The sequence below is a fragment of the Neomonachus schauinslandi genome, chromosome 3, assembly GCF_002201575.2.
Source record: "Neomonachus schauinslandi chromosome 3, ASM220157v2, whole genome shotgun sequence".
Lineage (NCBI taxonomy): Eukaryota > Metazoa > Chordata > Mammalia > Carnivora > Phocidae > Neomonachus > Neomonachus schauinslandi.
Window position 1 is genome coordinate 159,748,625 of NC_058405.1, and position 22,764 is coordinate 159,771,388.

Here is a 22,764-nt window from a genome sequence, read left to right on the forward strand (position 1 = left end):
CAAAATCTTTATGCTTGTGCAACACTTTGTGTTCTTCTCTATACCATCACATAACATTATTTGTTCCTCACAACCAGGGAAAAAACATTTCTATTTTTCAGATGAAAAAAATTAGGCTCAATTTGGTGAAGAGAGTTGTCCAACATCTCAGGGATAATAAAGAAGGACCCAGATCTTGTGGTTTTTTCAATACCATACTACTCCCAATGATAATCAGGGGCTAATAATACCTGTCTTTTTTAAGAGTTAGCAAAAGTCTACATTTTGGTAGTCTACATTTGGTAAAATGATTAAGCCAAAGCTTTTCCTGGGCACTCAAAAACAAAGAACACTATAAAACATGATCTTTGGTTGTTAGAATGATAATTGGAAGATATGTATTTGCTTACATGGCAGGCTTAGCAAGAAGCTGGAATCCTCCCATAACCAGGAAATTTGTAATAGATGTGCAATACCTTGACCAAAAAAGAAAACACATGTACATTAGCATTAATGAAAATTCTGAAGAACAAATTTACATAACAAGCATCTGGAGCAGATACCTCTTGGTCTCACCAGTAAGTTTAGAACTTTTGTGATGTCAACATTCATGAACTGACTTGACTGAAAAGAAGGGCAGATTATGTGGTAATCACAATAATCAGGAGGGGAAAGAGCCATTTTAGTAAAGATAATTGTAAATTTAAAATACAACTAAAATTATGCAGAAGATGCTAGAACTTGCTTCATAGATATTACTTCGGTAACTTTTTTCCATGGGGCAGGGAGCCTGATGCAAGGCTCAATCCCAGGACCCTGGGATCATGACCTGAGCTGAAAGCAGACGCTTAAACGACTGAACCACCCAGGCGCCCCTTTACTTTTCTAACTTAACAAACTTGAGAAAATACAATTAAAATAGTTGGATTTTTAATGAAAATTAAATCTTCAGAAATAAACAGTAGAGAAGGGATGAAAATATGTTAAAAGAGCTCAAGTGAAACTGTTAGAAAATGTCAGTTAAGTTTTAATCTATTGCTAGAGAATGTCTTGATATACTGCTTTGACTCATGTACATTTCTACCATACTCCCAGAATGGCAAAATGGAATCAACTCACTTCGAGAGAAGGCAAATTCCTATTCAAAATAGCCCAAGGTACTATACACTTAAAAATGGTCCTGATGGGGGGTGCCTGCATGGCTCAGTCGGTTAAGCGTCGGCCTTCGGCTCAGGTCATGATCTCAGGGTCCTGGGATGGAGCCCCACATCTTGCTCCCTGCTCAGCGGGGAGTCTGCTTCTCCCTCTCCCTCTACCCACCCCCACTCATGCTTTCTCTCTCTCTCAAATAAATTAAAAAACCTTTAAAAAAAAAAAAAGGTCCTGATTATAAATTAGATTATATGTTTATTTTACAATTAAAAATAACTTTTAAAATTCATAAACAAATCAAGATTTTTTTACTTGCCTCACCTACATGAATAAATTACGTTAAAAGATAGGGAGGTATCAAAGGTATCAAAATAAAAGCATCTCTAAGTATAAGTCCTGAAGTATAAGAGAACAAGAAGTTAAAAAAAAAACTTGTGAGATAAATAAGACAAAAAAGAACTATACCAGCAAAAGCTAAACCTTCACACAAACAAAATCTAGTTTAAAAAAGTAAATTGGGGGTGCCTGAGTGGCTCAGTCAGTTAAGCATCCAACTGTTGATTTTGGCTTAGGTCATGATCTCAGGGTCATGAGACTGAGCCCTGCATCGGGCTCTGCTTAAGATTCTCTCTCTTCCTCTGCCCCTCCCCACCTCTAAAAAAAAAAAAAGTAAACTGGTATCAAATTATGTTATTTTTCATGTTTGAAAGAATATGAAAGACTGCAACTCGGGTATTTCCTCTCAGACTATAGCTTCAAATATATTTAATACTGCTTACAATTAAAATCACATGCATCTATCTGCATATATATGCATAAATCTGAAAAGAAGTACACTAAAATTATTAGCAATGGTTATTTCTGGTGGTAGAATTATGGGCAACTTTAAGTATCTTTTTGACTATTTTATTTGTATAATTTTCAATAATAAACACTATCTCACTTATATTAAAAATAACCTAAACAAAACACCAATAGAACATGAACCCCCTGAACTCCCTTTCACTGGTTCCCGGCTGTGGCTGTATGATCTTAGAGCTCTACACAGTGCCTGGCACTTAGTGGGTACTCGGTCAATATTTGCTAGATGGATGAGGTGTTAATAAAGAATAAAACTGTCACTTCATATTAATGTTATTTTAATATCCATTAAAATAACAAATTATGTCAAAGTATAAATTAAGAAAAGGTGAGAAATACTTAAATTTTCAAATACACTTAGGATATTTTTTTAAAAAAAACATTAAAAGAACCTTGGATAACTTATGCTAGATTTTATTAAGGAAATATCCTTATTTTGAAGATAGTATGGTCTTTAAACCCTCCATTTACACAACAATAAAAAAAGACATTGGAACAACTCCATATTTACCATTAGCAGTTGGTCTTAAAATAATTGGTTTAGTTACTCATTTCTTCTAATTTTATTATAATTTACTTAAGCAAAATTATTCTCTAAAGAACTATATTTATTATAGTATATTTCATGTAAATTACACTATCAATCATTCTGCTAGACTACAGAAATACAATTCATTATTTTTAAACCTTTTTTCCACTTAAAACTAAAATTTTAGCAGTGCAGAACTACAGTTGGCTTAAGACTAAAATACTGCTTTGCAATTTCTATTACCTTATATCACTGTCCCTAATCTAGTCTCTTCTGATTAAGGAGCTGTTCTCCTTGGCAGAATAACCCTGCAGAGATTGAACATGACACGGGACTGGATACTTGCTCTGTATAACTATCCAAGAAGAGACTTGCATGCTTCAGAATGACCAAACTCCTGGCCTCCTTTATCCCATGAAGGAAGCTGCTCAGTGAGGCTCCATGCTGACCAATTAGGTAACACAGCTTGCTGAAACGGCTTGCCACCTCCTGCAACAGCTGGACTGTACTTGCAGTGCCCAAATTTTCTGTAACAAAGTGATGATGATGATGATGACATAACCTGAAGATTCATTACCAGAATACTTTCTTATGATCAAGATTATGAATCCCCCTTTTCTAGAAATATTTAACATGCTGAGATGTACTCTCGACTATGGAATTCAAATCATCACACTGTTAAAGAAAGAAACTTCAGAGATCATAGAATCCAGTCATTTGAGAAACTTGTTAAAAACACATACACAGGGATCCTATAGCTTCTGACTCAGTAGGCTAAGGTTAAGATCCTAGGATGGATATATTCAGAAGAAAAGTTTTCCATGTAATTCTGAAGACCAGCCAAATTTGAGAACCACTGAGCAAATCCAACTCTCCTCCAGTTTTGAAGATAAATAATCTGAAGCCAGAAAAAGGGAAGTGAGTTATCTAATTTCACAGAACTGGTAAGTGACAGCCAGGAATTAAACCCACTTTTGTAGTTACATTTTAGTTAACATTTTCAATTTTTTGTACTGACTTCTGCTCTACTGGCCCTTGGACAACCCCAATACTTCAGTGAAGAGAGGGCAATCCCAGAATCAGACTGACCAGGTTGCTCTGAACTTTATAGAGGGTACCAGGAGATTATTTGCTTTTTCCCAGTCCAAAGTTCCTAATTTCCAGGAGCTTCTCTCTAAGCAGTGAGGCTGATGAGCAGACAATGCAAGAACAACACAGAAATCATGAATCAGGACAGGGAAAAGGACAATTTCACTTTTCTTTCAGACCAATCCAGGAAGCTTCCAGCTTGGACTGCTGCTTTTCCCCTGCCAATCTCCTGCGATCTTAGGCCTACCCACTGGAAGAGAATTTATAGAACAGGCACTCTGTGACATTTAAAAAGGCAAAACATATTAAAAACTAAAATAAACTGGGGTGCCTGACTGGCTCAGTCGGAGGAGCATGCGACTCCTGATCTCCAAGTCATGAGTTTGAGCCCCAGGTTGGGTATAGAGATTACTAAAAAAAAGACTTTAAAAACATAAATAAGACAATATAAAATAAACAAAGAAATTTAAAAATGCAGACAGTCCCTAACTTACAAAGGGTCACATCCTGAAAGACTATAAATTAGTTATTTGAAAAAATAAATGTTTTCCCATTATAAAAATGGGCTGACCCACACAAGCCAATGTCAACTTAATGTGGAAAAACTGATGTTTCTCATCAAGGCAGAATTTAAGTACTATAGTATTGATCTGAATTCTAAATCCTCACAGGGGGCCACAGTGTGCAGGAAAGAGAAAGAAAACTTCCTCTCCATTTTCTATGTGCAGGGCCAAACCTACAAAAACTTTTGAAATGGTGAAATCTGATCTTCAATAGCCATTTCCCCCACTTCCATTTGTATTCCTTTCTAACCTCCTGGAGACCCAGGGATCTAGTGTATCCAGACAGTAGTCCCCCTCTAGAACTACTGTAATTCATTTTCTCTGTATTATCTCTTTGTCTTCGATCCCTCTTCATTGTTGATGGCAGCTAAGACAAGGAATCAGATTTAACCAATTCGTGGTAATGCTGGATAAGACCTGGACACTCTTGTCACAGTTAAGAGACATTTGTAAATCCAAATGAATCTCTACTTGATATAATTCTAAGAACTAGAACAAAGAAAATGAAAAAGTCACGTAGTACAACATAAGATTTCTTAGGACTAGAAGTGTTGTTTTGGGGGCGCCTGGGTGGCTTAGTCGTTAAGCGTCTGCCTTCGGCTCAGGTCATGATCCCAGGGTCCTGGGATCGAGCCCCACATCAGGCTCTCCGCTCAGCGGGAAGCCTGCTTCTCCCTCTCCCTCTCCCACTCCCCCTGCTTGTGTTCCCTCTCTCGCCGTGTCTCTCTCTGTCAAATAAATAAATAAAATCTTTAAAAAAAAAAAAAAATGTTGTTTTGAAGTCTAACTCCTAGGATCAACTTTCCTAAAGCTGTTTCTGCTTCTCTACCATGAATATTCTGAAAGCTCCACTTCCTATTTCCACAAGGAGAAAGAGCTCTGGGAGTGGTAGAATACTCAGGGGCAGCTGGGCTCCTGACAAAGTGGAAACAGTTTGTAAGTTGTTGACTGCCTGTGTACAAAAATAAGAAAACAGAAAGAAAGAAAGAAAGAAAGAAACATGTAACTCAAGTTTTTTTTATTTGTGACATAGGAAGAACAGATAAAATAAGAGTCCTGCCTGATAACTGAGGGAGTTGGGGCGACGTTCTACTTACCTAAACTGAGAAGAGGCCTGAGAATCTGAGATTTGATGTCACTTAGTTTTGAATAGAATCGTCTTTCTGTAGTAGCCAACTCATGGAGACTGGCAATATATCCCATAACATTTTTGTCCACCAAAGCTAGATAGCTATCTTTTCCTGCTGTCACTCTGCTTATATATCCGAGCTGAAATAGAGAAGAAAAAGATTAAGGATAAAATATAATTTACTAGCAGTAATTTGGGTGCTAAAGCTGGCTCATATCAGCTGGCAGGAGCCAAGCGGAATATTTACATTCAAGAATCTTGCAAGTTAGTTATTAAACCACTAGTAGCTTGAAATTGGCAACAGTAAAATTACCCCTCCCCCCCCCAATAAAATGGCAAACACTACAGATCAGGGTTTTTGTTTTGTTTTGTTTTAGATCGGGTTTACCAGTACAACATTGTTATATATGTATATCTGGACCTATATATTACCATTTATATCTATATTTTTATTGCTGCAATATCTTTTATTTCATATTACATGTATTTAGAACCACAGACACCCTAAATATACAAAGATCCAAATGATAGAGATACATGTCTCAGGATCCTCTTTTTATGAAACAGGATAAATGAGAGCAGAGAGGATCTCTACACTGTGTACTAGAATATCAAGGGTCTAGGAAACAACAACAACAACAAAAAAGTACAACACAAAGGGATTTTCTTTAAAAGGGACTTTTTGTCATTTATCCATTATACCACTGAACAAAAATAATCAATGTTTACACAGATCCCTATAAACCCAGCAACCAAGCTGCAGACCAAGTGGACTAATATCCATGGTAATAACAATACATACTAGAGCCCCACTCCTCTCATCAGCCTATTTCATCATTTATCTGGGCTGTGGAATCCTTCACGGGGAATGTGGAGCAAGGGCCAACAACTACAAAGAGTCGGTGAGTATGTCTGAGATAACAGCCTATATATAGGTCAGGAGCCAAATCTTAGCCAGTGTTGCCTTTAGCAAGAAAGATTTTGTGCTATACATTCATAGCTTATGCATTTAGCCAGAAAAACATGAAAGATTAAAAAAAACAATCCATCAGATATATTATCCGGTAAGAAGAAGAAATCCAGAACGTACTAGCTTTGAGGGTTAATTCCCTTACAACATACCACTTTGAGGATATAAGTTACTTTAATGAGAAAAAAAGAAAAAACCAAGAACAGGCCAATCGTTTAAGTTCATGAAAAAGAGATAGGAAGTAGGAAAGCAAAGAAATTCAATTCAACAAATGAAAAAGAAGGGAGTAAACAGCAATAACTAAAATGACAGGAATGGGAATGGGAATGGGAAATACAGCGCTGCTGGTGGCCTGTCAGGTCTGCCATGAGCCCACCTTGGGTCTATGTTATTTTTACTTCCCATTTACAATTAAAAATTCATCTACTCAGGGACACCTGGGTGGCTCAGTCAGTAAAGCATCTGCCTTCAGCTCAGGTCACGATCTCAGGGTCCTGGAATAGAGCCCTGTGGCTGGGGGGGGGGGGGGGCCCCCCCGGGGGGGAATCCCCTTCCCCCTTTCCCCTTGTCCCCCCCCATCCCCCACCGCTCACACTCTCTCTCTCAAATAAATAAATCTTCAGCAAATAAAACAAAATAAAAAACCTCATCTACTCCATTTCTATTCTAATTCACCTCTGAGGGCTCCATGAATGCAGTTAGGAAACTTCATTGTGAAATGTACTTTTTAATATTCCTACATGAGGGTGTTAATACAACAAGTATTTATAAAGTACTTGCTATGAGGATACAGCAGTAAATGAGAATGCCTAAAATCTCTACTCTTAGGAATCTTATAGTTGAGAACAGAAAATAGACCAAAAAAAGTAAATTATATAGTGTATTAGATGGTGACATGCACTATGGATAGAAATAAGTCAAGAAAAGGAGATAAGGAGTAAAGGGAGATGGGAAGGGCTGCAATTTTAAATACAGTAGACAAAGATACTTAATAATAGGTACATACAAATAATAACAAAAACAAGACTGTTCATGTGTTACAGAGGCCTTAGGATCCAATTCCTGTTCACCTTACTACAGGAGAGAAGTACTGGAGTCTTAGTACCACTGTGATTCTCTGGAAGATTGTCACCTTCTGCAGGGTCCTGTCGGCCACTGTAATATAACCCAGGCTGGAAGTCTTCTGTATCCACTAAAAACAGGGAATAATCCTGGCCTGCAGCTACACTCCAGACTCCATTTTCACTGCTCACCTGTAATGACAGCAAGATATTGTCTGTCCAAGATGAAAGAAAGAATTAAACAGAAATTCAGATCCACCAGAACAGAAATGTTAGGTTACTTAAACAGATGTCGTGCAAAGTCACTCATACCTCAATAGGGCAAAACTCACCCACTAATGGGCCCGATCAACTGCAGCACAGATGCAGAGATAAGAAGGAATCCTGTGTTCAGCTTTTAAATTTAGAACTGGATCGTTTTTATAAAAATCTGAAAAACTGGGCTTTAAAACGGAAAAACCATAGGTCTAATTTTTTAATAGTTATTTTTGGAAGTCTCTACAGGACTTAGGCTGTACTACAATCAGGAGGCACAGAAACTTCTAGAGCCCTATTCTGACAGCTGGGACACAGCGTTGTCCATACATATTCGACTGTGTGCACAAAAATCAAGATGGAAAGAAAAAATCTAACATGGCAAAATTCCATTCTAGCCAACTAGACTCTTGGGTGCGAAAATTCAGTTTTCCCACTTGGAACTCACTACCTCTCCGATGTGGCTTCACTGTACCAAGTCCCAGGCTGTTGAAACAGGCAGGACCCCTTAGAAGCCCATCTGCAGGGATCCCCCCAACCAGTGGTTCTCAACAAGCAGTCTTTGCAGCAGCAGCAATCACCAACAAATATTAGAAAGGCAGACTCTCAGGCCACAGAGCTACTGGGGGTGAAGCAATCTGGTTTGACAAGTTCTCCAGGTGATGCTGATGTGTGCAAAAGTTTAAGAACCACTGCCTTAAACCAATGGTTTTCAATCCTCAGGATTCCACGTAGCGATTCAGGAAACACCATGGAAAGGCAGGTGTCAGGGCTCTGCCCCATCCCCCTCCATCCTTCAACTAAAGTAGTTCCATGTTTATCCGTTTTGTGTATGGGATTACACATAAGATTTCATTTGAAGAAAGTGTTCTGCTATGAAAACTACTGCCCCAACCTCCAGCCCCAGCTTTAGCTATGACTTCCACACTGATAAGCAAAAACCCTCTTATCTGTTATTCTTTGTGTCTAGACAGGCTCCAAATCCTAGGTGATTAGATGATTGTGTGTGTGTGTGCATGTCTCCTTACTTTATAGCTAGTCCTTTTTGGCATGACATTATCTTCTCAAATTCAGGCTCTCCAAATAACTGGCTTCCTGTTAATTTTGTAAAGAATGGATTAAAATTTTTGCGGGAGACAAAAGTCTTATTAGTCTCCATCAAAACTAATTCGGATCTCATTCTACCTTGACTTTTAATTCACAGATTAATTAAAATGACATCAGAATGTTTTTCTCATTCTTCCCCCAAATAAAAAAACCAAAATCCCGATGCTATAATTTTTATATGTACAGTTAATGAATAATGAAACTAAAATCTTATTCTCTTTTGTCTGACTGTACAATGTTACATAAAAACTTGATTTTCCAAGGTCTCCATTCTATGTTACAGAAATTTCCTTGGTAAGAATAAATGTACATTCAATTTCATTGAGGTGAAAAACAAGGAAGATGATTTACCATATTTTTTTGTTACATAATATCAGTAATTGAATAGCTTACCACTGAAATGCTCTATACTGAAAACATTTAAGATTGGAACTAGAAAGTAGTAACTGTTGCCTAATGTTTTATTTAAGTCTTCCCTCTCAGTGAAATGAAGTTCACCGGAAGGAAAGGCAGCATGTGAAAGTCTTATGAAGCAATGGATCACAGTGCACTCTGAAAACATGCATTACTGCAATATGTATTATCTGGAGTTAATATGTGAATCATGTTCCTGAACTTGAACCACCTTTTTTTAGGCTCTGTTGCTCTCAGTGGAGGGAGCATGTATTGGGCTGGGTTGATAGAATCAAACTACAGATGGATGAGCTCCATATTCCACTCTGTTAGGCTAACACCATGTGTACTGCCCCCGCCCTCTACCCTCCAAAAAACCAAACAAATCTCATATAAGGAATTAATACTATTGATGAAAATTTAGTATTTCCACAGGGTTTTGGAGCAAAAAAAAAGATTGATAAACAGTCCTCTAGAATCACATCAAAGGGACTAGAAGCCACCAACCTCTTTGAAAAGCATTACATAAACTAAAATCAATTTATATGACAGTGAAGAAATCATCTACACTTTTAGCTTCACTATAATGAAAAGATTTACAAAAAGGTTTTACTATTATGACTATGTATGTAAAAAAACAACAAAAGCCAAAAATAATAATAATAACACCACCAAATAATGTTATGTAAGTCAAACTTAAGTGAAAAGTCAGAGTAGGCATTATTTGGTGGTATAAAGCTCAGAAGTCAGCATCACAGTCCTAGAAACGTTTGTTTTAAAAGAACGTTTTCATTTTTATTTAAAAAAAAAAAGACAAAGGACTATGAATAGTCAATGAACAATGGAAGCTAAGAACAAAAGAAATATAAACATACTTTAAAAAAGAACATTTAGCTTGAAAATAAGGGGCTTCATGGCTTTTTTAAGTACACCAAAACGAATTTAGATTACAAATAAAGAATTCTAGTAATTTTTCAAACACAAAATGGAGAAATATAAAGTGCTATAACTTAGAATTCTGAAATAAGTTGCTATAAAAATCATCAAGTTCTCAAAAGTACCTTTGCAAGACGAGGAACCGTTGTTGGAAAATCATAATGCCCAAGTTGACCAAAGGTATTGCTACCCCATGAGTAAACCTATTAGAAAATCATAGGAAAGTAGGTAAAAGTTGTGAATCTGACTGCATGTCATTTCTGAACATCTATAACATATACATAAGTATATATATATATGTACACACACGCACCAATAGTTACATATAGATTACTTACACTCTTATAATAAAATACTGAGAAAATTCATCTTTAAACTAGACCAGAGATAATGAGCAAACAGTACATGGGAAGAGAGAGTCCAAGAGTTAACAATAACTAACCTTTCCCAGGTGTTTACTACCTGCCAAGCATTGTTCTTGACAATTTCTTTGTATTAATTAATGTTTAATTCTCATGACAATCCTTTCTTTACAGATAAGGAAACTGGCTCAGAGAAGTCACAAATTTTAAGTGGCAGAGCCAGGATATAATCCCAGGAATTATCCTATACTGCCTCTTACAAAGAAAGTGATAAAAAAGAAAGGTAAGTGCTATAAAGAAAAGTTAATCATGATTCTTTTTCTGTAGACAGGAGTACCATGAAATGACTAGAACACCTTTTCATATATGAAGAGTTGTCGTAGGAGAAACCCAAGTACCTATGCTCCACTACAGACAAAAGAAACTAGATGACCGTGACTATGCTTAATGACAATGGTTCTGTTTCTTCTGGTTTAAAAAGCAATTCATGGTCACTGTACAAGACTGTCACAGAACAAAGAAATGAAAAGAAAGTGAAAACAACTGATGAACTGATCACTTAGAGACAAATGCTGTTTTGTTTTGGGAACATACATATACATGCTTCTAGGAATTTTAATGTCTATGGTATATAATGTAGACACAAAATGTAAAGCAAAATGGGACTATAGTATTTAATGTTGTATTGTGAACTGATGTTTTTCTTTAATGCTATTCCTTGACATTTTTCAATGTTGATAAGTACTGAGCTACAACTTTATTTAAGAAAGAGAGAGCATGCAAGCAGGAGGTGCAGAGGGGGAGGGAGAGAGAATCTCAGGCAGATTCGGCATCAAGTGCAGAGCCAGACACAGGGCTCGATCTCACGAGCCTGACATCATGAACTGAGCTGAAATGAGGACTCAGACAATTAACCAACTGAGCCACCCAGGCGCCCAACCTACAACATCATTTAGAGTAACTACACAGAACTCTATTGTGGGTGTAGTTTAATAAATTACCTAATGAAGTAACCATATTTATCATTTCTAATTCTTTAATAAAAAATATTGAGGGGCGCCTGGGTGGCTCAGTCGTTGAGCGTCTGCCTACGGCTCAGGTCATGATCACAGGGTCCTGGGATCGAGCCCCACATCGGGCTCCCTGCTCGGCAGGAAGCCTGCTTCTCCCTCTCCCACTCCCCCTGCTTGTGTCTCTCTCTCTGTGTCTCTCGCTGTCAAATAAATAAATAAAATCTTTAAAAAAAAAAAAATATTGAAAATCCTTGAATATACATATTTGTTTATCTATTTATTTCCTTAGAATAAATTCCTAGGCAAAGAACTCTGGGTCCATGAATCTGCACGTTCTGATTTTTGATACGTACTGACAAACTGTCTTCCAGCACGGTCCAATGTACATTTCCTGCCAGCACTGTATCTTTTCCCTACACCCTCACCAGCAACCAGTATTAAATGGGATGGGACCTCGCTCATCGGGTAAGTGAGAAAATATTTTACTGTTGCTTTTGTTTTTGTTGTTGTTGTTGTTTTTTAAAGATTTTATTTATTTGACAGAGAGAGACACAGCAAGAGAGGGAACACAAGCGTGGGGGGGGGGCAGGAGGGAGAAGCAGGCTTTCCACTGAGCAGGGAGCCCGATGTAGGGCTCAATCCCAGGACCCTGGGATCATGACCTGAGCCGAAGGCAGACGATTAACGACTGAGCCACCCAGGCGCCCCTTTACTGTTTTCATTTATATTTGTTTACTAAGTGGCTGACCATCTTTTCATTCATTGCTGGCCATTTCTAGCTCTTCTTTTATGAATGGAATGTAAGTATTCTTTGACAATTTTGCTTTAGTATCAGGTAGTAACACTTTATCATATATGTCACCAATGTTTTTTCCCAGCTTGTTATGTATTTTAATTTTGTGTGTGGTGTTTTTTGCTATTTATGAGCATTTAATTATTAGGCTGACAAACATATCTTTACTTTCTAATTTCTGGTTTTGACATCATGTCCTTTTCTACTCCTAAGGTTATTGAAAAAAAAAAGAAAGAAAGAAAACCTAGATTTGTTCTTACACATGGAAGGTTTTATTTTTTAACATTACATCTTTAATCCATCCGGAAGTAGAATATGTGAAGTTACCATAATTTTCTTCTGCAAATAAGAAGCCAAGGTTCCAATAGTATTTATTGAATATTCAGTCTTATTTCCCCAACTGATTTGAAATGCCCACTTTTATCATATACTAAATTCTCATATATACTTGGGTCTATTTCTAGTCCACAGGTATATTTCTATCTCACTCATCTGTTTGTAGTCTGATAATATATTTTATAAGGCAAATTCTCACCCTTCGTCTCTGTCCTTTTTCAGAATTGATGTGTCTCACCTCCTATATTTATTCTCCTGGAATAGTTTTGGGATCATTTTATCAAGTTGTAAATCTTACATTGGAATATTTTGGGGACTGTACTGAATTTATACTGAACTGAGAAAAATGGCATTTTTGCAACATTGACTTTTCATCTAAAAATAAAATCTCAGGGGGTGCCTGGGTGGCTCAGTCAGTTGAGGGGCCAACTCTTGATTTCGGCTCAGGTTATGATCTCAGGGTCGTGAGATTAAGGCCTACATCAGGCTTGCGCTCAGTGTGGAATCTGCTAGTCCCTCTCCCTCTGCTCCATCCCCCCACTCGTGGGCTCTCTCTCACTCTAAGATAAATAAAATCTTTAAATAAAAATAAAATAATAAAATAAAATAAAAACAAAATCTCTGAGTGCCTGGGACAGCTCAGTTGATCAAGCGTCTGACTCTTGATTTTGGCTCAGGTCGTGATCTCGGGGTTGTGAGATCAAGCCCCGCACTGGGCTCCAAGCTGGGCGTGGAGCCTGCTTGAGATTCTCTCTCCCTCTCCTTCTACCCCTCACCCTCGCCTCCTGCCCCGCTTTCTCTCAAAAATTAAAAAAATGTTTAAAAATTTAAAAAATAAAATCTCTTTCCCTTTCTTCTTCTTTTTTTATAACCTACTAGAAGAGTTCATGAGTTTGTATCATATGGGCTTACACACTTCCTATTAAAAATACTCCTATTTTCCTACTACTTTTGTTGCCACTGTGAACAGCTTTTTTCCCTAAGTATGTTTTTTGTTTTACCTTATGTATATAAAAAGCTAGCAATTTTTATGCTTATTTTGTAACTGACCATCTTCCTAATCTCTTACTTTTAAGGCTTTTAAATGATTCACTGTGTTAATAATAATAAATTATCCTTTTCTTTTCTAATATTTACATTTATTTATTTGAGCTATATTAGTTTTTTTGCTAGTCTAATATGTGAAATTTAAAATACTTATAGGGTTCAGATTTCTTTATTAACTTTTCCTAAAAAGATTAAAGGATTGATGAAGAATCATTATATGAATATATTTAAAAACAACTTAGGGACACCTGGCGGCTGGGTCAGTCCATAGAGCATGTGACTCCTGATCTAGGGGTTGTGAATGAGAGCCCTACATTGAGTGTAGAGATTATATAAAAATAAAATCTTAAAAAAAAAAAACAAAACTTAAAACTATGTATTTGGATGTATGATGTATATAAGATTTATCTATCTTGGCGTGGTTTTAAGTTTTTCTGGATTCTGGAGGTCACTTGCAGGTCCCACAATTTTAAGAAAAATACCTTTTGTTTTCTTAATGTCTTATTTATAGATTTTTCTTCATCAAAAACAAAAATTCATCAATACAAAAAAAATCATCAATATCCTAGAAAATCTTGAATTCTATTTTTCGATAAGAGCACAGTATAGAAACCTTGTTAGGTAGACCAGTGTTGATTCAAATCCTACTATCACATGTGTAACTTTACACAAGTTACAAATTTTCTCTAACCCTCCCTTTCGTCATCTGTAAAATGGAAATAATACAATGTAAAATATTAGCAAGATCAAATGAAGTATGGTATTATTGCCTGACACACAGCAGACACTCAAAAAATGAAGATCGAATTTGGTCATGTTAACCTTCCACAAAATTAATATCAGCTTTTAACGGTTTGTCTCCTACCTGGGATTTCGCAGTAAGTGCAAGAGAATGGTAACCACCTGCCTCCAGATAGATTACTTCTTTACCATCCAGACATTTTACACACAGTGGCTGAAGCCTAAAGAAAAACATATACACACAAACGCAAAGTAAGAAGGCTCAGCAAGAATCATGACCTTTTTCAAATTACAGAGCAAGTGCTTTCAAGTAAAAATAAACATTTCAAAAGAAAACACTAAAATAAAAATATTAAATATATGTTCAATTTACTCCTAAATATTGTAAGTAATTTTGGATGGTTTTAATTTAATCTTTGTCCATCAGTCATTAATTAACAACCATAATTCAGAATCTGTTAAGAATCAAAAACTACTAAATGTTTCGTTATGGCAGAGTATACTTAGGACACAATGAAATATAAAACCATAGAGGTTTTGTTTGTTTAATACTACAGTTGCCTTCACTTTGCTAAGATTAGAGACATTTACATTAACTGGCTGTTTTGGATAATCATTCCATTTACACACCTTCACAAATATCTAATCTGTTAATATGAGTTCTTAAACAAAACAACAGTTTTCCTTGATGTACATTAATGGTTTAATATTGCTATTATAGTTATTTTGGCAGCCACAGAAGGACATCTTTCAGGTTAAAAAAAAATTGTTGGCTTTCTTTTTTAAGTTAAAAATTTGAGTTTTATTTAAGTGTCCTGATGAAATACAATCTTATCCCAAACATCCCTTTCTGTTCCAAGATGAATATACATCAAAGAAGAGATGGAAAGGTACACCACAGATACTTAAGTCCTTTATTATTAGGTACAAATTCAAGGCTAATATGACAGGTCTGTTTGTTTGTTTAATCCACGTTAATGATATATAATAATCTGGAGCTAGGAAGGACCAGATTTCCTCTCTGAGGAAATGATATAGAGTTCTTCACAGGAGAGAGATTTATTTGTTAAAGCCAGCTCCTAACAGTGAACACAGGCAGCACTCACCTAGGCAGAACATCACCATGTCCCAGCTGTCCTTCCTTCCCTTTCCCCCAGGTCCACACCTCTGTTCTCAGAGAAGGCAGGAGTGCATCTGCTTCTCCACTGTATGTAGGAGTCAGAACCACTGTCCGTGTTTTTACCCGTGCAGCTTTTCTTAAGAGCCTGGGGGAAACTGAAAACAAACCAGAGATGGAGTGAGGGAGCAGATGGGGGGGGTAAAAAAGATATCATTTTGACCAACTGTTGATTTTCAAAGAAATACACTAACATGGTATTTGTGAAGCATATTCTATAGGTTCTCTGCAAAAATGGGGATTTAATAGTGAGATGAGTTTGGTAAATACTGCCTACTACATTCTATCCACTATACTATCTGCCCTGTAGATTCACACACACATTATTAGCATGCCAAAGGCCCTGACAAGTCCTGCAATTAAAAGGCCTGTTTAGATTTCTTTAACTCAGCCCCACTTCCAAGCGTTTGGCCACAGAATCCCTTTCTGTATAACATACATGTTATATAGAATGTCGGGAACTTGCATTCTACAGAATATGCTTAATAAAATACTACACTAAGGCTGACAAATATTTTTCCCATTTCAAAGCAGAGTGAAAAGGTAAGCCTCTCCAAGTTAAGGTCTAAGTTCAAACATATTTTAAATATTATAATAAAGGACTTATTTTAAATATAAAATTTTCAAGTTTCTATGGTGGGGAAAAAGATTATGAATGGGAAGTACTAAATAACTTTTGAATTTTGCCTACCTATTTCAAATTATTTTATAAAGGACTTAAACAATGTTTTAAAAAATCTTTTAGGGGCACCTGGGTGGCTCAGTCGTTAAGTGTCTGCCTTCAGCTCAGGTCATGATCCCAGGGTCCTGGGATCGAGCCCTACATCGGGCTCCCTGCTCAGCAGGAAGCCTGCTTCTCCCTCTTCCACTCCCCCTGCTTGTGTTCCTGCTCTTGCTATCTCTCCCTCTCTGTCAAATAAATAAATAAAATTTTTAAAAATAAATAAATAATCTTTTATAATCTCTTATAATATTCAAAATTATAATAATGGCATACAAACACTATGTAAATCTTGTACACTGATTTGGTGGCAGGATATGTTTTGAAGAAAATCACTGAATGTCACTAAGTGAAGACTTGGTCATTAACTTGAGGGTACAAAAAGGTGATCATCACTGGCTACAATCAACATCTTTTCTGGTAAATGTGCCATCCATTTGTACACACAGACACTTAAACCTACTTGAAGCTCTCTCAAAGATGTATTTTAGGTAATTTTAAAATAGAGACAGAAAAAGTGCACGTAAAATCTTTCTAAAGATACTTTAGGTCACTAAGTAAAATTTAACCAAAGGAAAAAGGTCTATTAGTGGGATTGCATATTTCAAAGACCTAATGACATGACAAAAATCGATATTCCACATTTGTGGTTCCAGGAGATCTCAAATATATTTATGCTGCAAATATGAAAGGACATTTCAGAATAAGACAATTCTGGCACAAAGTTCTCCTTCAGACTTAACAGAATCCGTGGGCTTTCTTTTTATGAACACACACACACACACACACACAATCAGGACTAAGGGTTTTATTTGTGAGCTGAAAATCTAGTGGCAATGACAATTAGAAGGCATGATAACAGAAGTACTCAGTGACACAACAGTGCCATAAGTAAGCAGAAGTGCAAGGTAGGATTCCTAATTTTAGAGCTTTGCACAAAATGGTGTAAACTGGGGGCTGGTAACCTAGACCATAGGTCAAATAGAGCCCACTGACTGTTTTGGTAAGTAAAGTTTTATAGGAATATACGGCCTTGCTCACATATGTTTTACTTATGGCTACTTTTAAGCAACAATGGCAAAGTTGAGTAGTTATATAAGAGAGACCGTATGGCCCACAAATCGTAAAATATTTCTCTTTCACTCTTTACAGAAAAAGTCTACCAACTCCTGGTCTAAATCCACTGCTGCTCAAACTTTAATGTGCACACTAGTCACCTGGGGATCTTGGCATAATGCATATTCCAATTCAGTAAGTCTGGAGTGAAGCCTGAGAGCCTGCATTTCTTTTTTTTTTTTTTTTAAAGATTTTTTATTTATTTATCTGAGAGAGAGAATGGGAGACAGAGAGCATGAGAGGGGGGAGGGTCAGAGGGAGAAGCAGACTCCCTGCCGAGCAGGGAGCCCGATGCGGGACTCGATCCTGGGACTCCAGGATCACGACCTGAGCCGAAGGCAGTCGTTTAACCAACTGAGCCACCCAGGCGCCCCTGAGATCCTGCATTTCTAACAAATTCCCAGATGCTGCTGCTGTTTCTGGTCTGCAGGTCACATTTTGAGAACAAAAGTCTAGATGACTGAGATTCCTGAACCAACTGAGAAAGGTTGAAGACCCAACTGGGTAACAGTCTTAATATTCTAAGAAGTTTGTTGCTAATTGTATCAGAAAATGAACTTTCCTCTTCTTGAAGTTTAAGATTATCTCCACTCTCAGGTCAAATACAGTAAATCCCCCACTTAACAACAGTCACATCTGCAACTTCATCTCTCTGGACTACAGGCCCCAACTAGGACATAAGGAGGCTGTCGCTACATTCCAGAACAATAAAATAAGATTCACAGTAAGGTTCAGAAGCAGAAGCAGACATCACAAAAAAGTTACATTCTACAGTTATTTTTAAAGCAGAGAAATATGTAACTTTCTTTTAAAACCACTCAAATCACCAAAATCAAATAAATGTTGACATTCGAATAGGTCAGCATTAGCAATTAGGAAAGCTACTAATTTATTATCATATAGCACACGATGTCAGGAGCATTCTGGATTTACCAAGAGTCAATTCACCTGGCTATTTCCTTACCTTGGGACAACAAGCCAGGGAGGGAGAGTCTTCGGCTGCCTCCCTCTGATTCCTCTTCTCGGATATCCACAAGACTTGAACTCTTCTTTCCTTGCATTGATTCCTGTTTAACCTGTTCTTCTCTGCTATCTTTCAGACCTTCGGGGCCTATGGAACTACTGCCTGCCTGAGTTCCAGGTTCACAAGGGGCTGTACTATAAAAGTTCATAACTTTCTTAAGAGACAAGGCCCCAGCTTCATATGTAGCAGCCACTCTCACACCAACAGCAGATGCACAAGAGACTACTAGGCTGTTTAGGGCTGAGGTGCTTGTGGTTGGTGGGCTGTGAAGATTGGGAACTGCTTCTTCTACAAGAGGCTAAAATATACACATAAAAAAGTATATAAAATTTATAATCCCTTATACAACAAGCACTCAATAAAGTTTAACAAAAACCATCACTATTTACAAATACAAGAATCTAAAACAAAGGTCTCTATCTTCAACTTAAAGGTATCCGCTCTTGGTACTGGATTTAACATATCATACAGAAATGAGTACTCAAACTACAGCTCCTTATCAAAAGTACTTCCTTTTGTTTGAGTGTTGTGTTTTTCCATGCTATTCAAACATAAGCCCCAGCTGCTTTAATAAAATTAAGCACAGGAGGGGAGTGGGGAGGAAAGGTCTGGAAAACATAGCGTTTAATATTAGGTGCACTGTGACAGCCCTGGATATAAGGTTGAAAAGGTCAACAATACATAAAAAAATAAATAAATAAAAGTAATATTATTGATCGCTTTTAGGAAAATTTACAGATTACTACTAAAATACCAGGAAAAAAAAAAAACACATCTAAAAACGGCTTTTCCTAAGATGTTTTATAAATGGTAATTTAGATATTGTATATACAGGCAGAAAAGTAAGTTATACCTCTGGCCTATAATTATGGATAGGCATGGGCAGTATATAACTGTCCCCAAGTTATGTTCTTAAGTTCAAGTCCTTCCGCTGCCTCATGAATGTGTTATTTTCCATGATCCATGGGCTATGTAAGCTGAAGGATTACTTTTGCTCTCATTATGATAGAGTAAATGTGGTAGGTTAATAATTAAACATTTGGGACCAATGTTCTTTGTGTTATTCAGAGCTGTATTTAAAAGTCAAGCTAAAGTTTTCTAATATCTTAGTAAAAAAATCAGTTGAAACTTACTCTGAGCTGTCAAGCACCACTGTTTAAAGGAAAGTCATGAAATGTAACTATTAAAAACACAAAAAGAGCTTTTAGCTTAGCATAAGTCACTACGAAAAATCTGCTTCCTATGCTGTCCAAAGATCTCAAAGGGTATATATACTTTCCTTAATTTGTCATGAATTGAAAGCTAAATGAAAACAAATTTTTTAACACTGACTTCTGATTCTCTTAAAGAAAATAATTCCCGTTTCCTGCACAGTACCTGATTGTAGAGGTACTCAATACATTCTGTTGAATTAAATACTAAATTCAGAGGAGCAAATGAGTCTTTAATTAAAATATTCACAAAAACAAACAAATAAACCATATCAAGCAAAAGATAAATACAAAGCCTATTAATTCCTTGGTGATACAGTTCCCTGATAACTTGTTGAGAAGAATTAACATCACTATTTTCACCCTTTGTGTATAAAGGCTCATAACAGAAACAGCAATGGTATTTACGGGTCAATATTTTAGGGTGTTCTTACCAACAGATAAGAGGAAAGTCACAAAATTCTACCTTCAATAAACTTTAAACTATTGTTCTTTCTGGCTGCTTTACCTAATTATGTTTAACAACACATAAATAAATCAACAAAACAAAAATACATAGCCAGCAATTTTGATGAAAGACATAATTTTAGGAGTCCCGGTCAACCAATAATAAAATTCAACTGTGAGATATAGGCTTCATTGCCAATATTATGGTTTATTTCACAAAAATGAGATACTCTTTCCGTTGTTTCTGGCCAGAGGAGAAAAAACTTGTCCTAGGCTATATAAATTCCTAGTGAATTAGCTGTCTGATTGAGACACTATTTACAAAAACTGAATTAAATTTAGTATAAACAAACATTGCCAAAATTAGTATAGGCAACAAAAAAATTTACATGTTTAACAAAATAAATCCAAAGGAAAATGCAATTTCAATGACAATTATTTAATCATCAAATAACTGTATACAATAAATTTTTAACTTCAAATTTAATAAATTAGCAGAATGACTTCTAAAAGTCAAAGTCCAAATTTTTTATAAGCATGTTCAAGTCTAAGAATTTTTTTTTTTTTTTAAAGATTTTATTTATTTATTTGAGAGAGAGAGAATGAGAGACAGAGAGCATGAGAGGGAGGAGGGTCAGAGGGAGAAGCAGACTCCCCGCCAAGCAGGGAGCCGGATGCGGGATTCGATCCCGGGACTCCAGGATCATGACCTGGGCCGAAGGCAGTCGCTTAACCAACTGAGCCACCCAGGCGCCCCCAAGTCTAAGAATGTTTTATGTGCATTCCTATTAAATCATTACTTTTGTTTTTAGATTTTAGTAGTATCTTTCTCCAAACAGCTTATTCTTAATTAAAAAAAAAATCAGATATCCACAAGGTTCAATGAGTAAACTGTGAAATAAAAACTATTTCTAAAAATACCTCTAAGCCATGTTCTCATCCTGACAGACTGAAGAACAAGAATAAAGAATCAAGAGGTATATGGTTTCAAAAACCTGAAAAAAACACCACAGGACAGTTCTTTTATGACTAGAGGCTTTTGTTTTGTTTCATTTTCTTCTCTTAGAGTTTTGGTAAAGCAAAACTGAAAGGCTTACATGAAGAGTAAAAAAACAAATTATCCTTTTAAAACAATTTGTTTAATCAGGGAGACTCAAACTTTACTGTATGCTACTGGTAAACAGCTTTTCTCCATTTACAAGTTTTTAAAATTAGAGTAGTTTAAATGAGATGAAGAAAACACTAATCCCCTGTCCCACAACAAAGCCCTCTAAGGACCATAGGTATAAGCTGAAAAAAATTCAAACAATATATAACACCAGGAGTTTTTTTTTAAGGTCTGCCTACAACTGAGGAATTCACCACATAGCAACCTCCCCTGATAAAAAAGGAAAGGACTACTCTCTACGGAATCTGGAGTCGTACAAATACAGGTGAGACGAATCTTTGTGAATGTATAGTTATATTAAAAGTATTCAGGGGAAAAAAAAAAAAACCCACAGTATTCAGGAGCCTACCAAAATTTAGTACATTTCGTCATGGGAGGAAAAGCACTAGAAAAAATAAATGAGATTTTGCTACTTATGAAAGAAGCCCAGCATGACATCTTTCAACATCTTAAAGGGCAGAATCTGAACATAAAGAGTAATTCTGATTTAATCCAGGTTTTCCCTTATCTAGGATGCACGATAAAAGAGATTTAAAGTCAAACTCAAGACTTAAGCATTTTAAAGTTGCTAAAGAAAAACTCCTAACTCCAGAAACACCTTTATATTATAAAATTTAGCAGGTACCTGAGATGGCATTGGCTTTTCGCCGTTCTCTGAGTTCTCTCTTACTGAATGATCTGACAGTTTTTGCATGTATTCATTTACTGCCTGAGTATCAGGGTACGATGGTACATTTCTGGCAGAAGAAATTTCAGCTGTTCCCACGATGTCTTGTTGGGAGGGAATGGCATCACCACCTGTGGTCTGAACATTTCCAACGTTCGTGTCAGTAGCAACAGGCAGATCATTTTCTACAAGCGTGTTCTCGAGTACTTCTCCCTGATTGTCAAGGGTTTCAGTGGAGGGGCTGATGGCAGTGCTGGCCTGGTTCTCTGCCTGGGATTCTGACAGTGTCACACCTAATGGGCAACAATGACTGTCTGATATAATCACATGGTCTTCTTTGTCAGTCATAGTAATTAGGAGTTGGCTGCACTGGTTGCATCTTTCCGGGACTGGCTTCAGATCCTGGGAAGGGAGGCACTGTACGAGTGCTAAGCTGTGGAACGCACCACAGGCAACCTGTAGCACTACTCGCCCGGCAAGATGTTCCACCTTTTGTGGCTTTGTCACCGGGAAGGCGGTGGTAATGAGACCCAACTGACAACCAGTACCCCATGCCCAAATCTCTCTGCTTAATGACAATGCCAGTGTGTGCTCCTCACCACATGCCAACTGCAAAATCCTGACGGCTAACAAAGAACTGGTCTCAGAATCAGAAATGCTGACAGGATTCGGTTCTGGAACATACTGCTGGTTAGCTACTGCACACTGGCCTGCAGAGTTCTCCCCCCACATGTACGCTATGCCACTTTCTGTCACTGCTCCACTGTGGAAACTCCCTGATGCCACAGTAACAACATATTGCCCAACCAGGGCATTTTCTAGAATGGGGCTACTCGGACAAATCTCTGCTGGTTCACTTCTCCAGGGAAGAGTCCCAAAGCTGTAGACCTCACCATCTGAAGGTTAAAAAAAAAAAA

The 22,764-nt window shown here is 37.0% G+C and overlaps 1 protein-coding gene across 1 annotated transcript in view; it reads right to left on the reverse strand.

The window, feature by feature from the left end:
* Nucleotides 1-22,764, reverse strand: part of ALS2 (alsin Rho guanine nucleotide exchange factor ALS2) — a 75,205-nt gene that overhangs the window by 34,254 nt on the left and 18,187 nt on the right. Inside the window, exons 4-12 of the mRNA XM_021702785.2 lie at nt 21,806-22,743; nt 18,295-18,652; nt 15,423-15,591; nt 14,441-14,537; nt 10,150-10,227; nt 7,343-7,525; nt 5,271-5,442; nt 2,868-3,048; nt 390-455 (exon numbers count right to left, since the gene is read on the reverse strand). Coding sequence (XP_021558460.1) covers nt 390-455; nt 2,868-3,048; nt 5,271-5,442; nt 7,343-7,525; nt 10,150-10,227; nt 14,441-14,537; nt 15,423-15,591; nt 18,295-18,652; nt 21,806-22,743 — 2,242 coding nt within the window. The remainder of the gene's footprint in view (nt 1-389; nt 456-2,867; nt 3,049-5,270; nt 5,443-7,342; nt 7,526-10,149; nt 10,228-14,440; nt 14,538-15,422; nt 15,592-18,294; nt 18,653-21,805; nt 22,744-22,764) is intronic.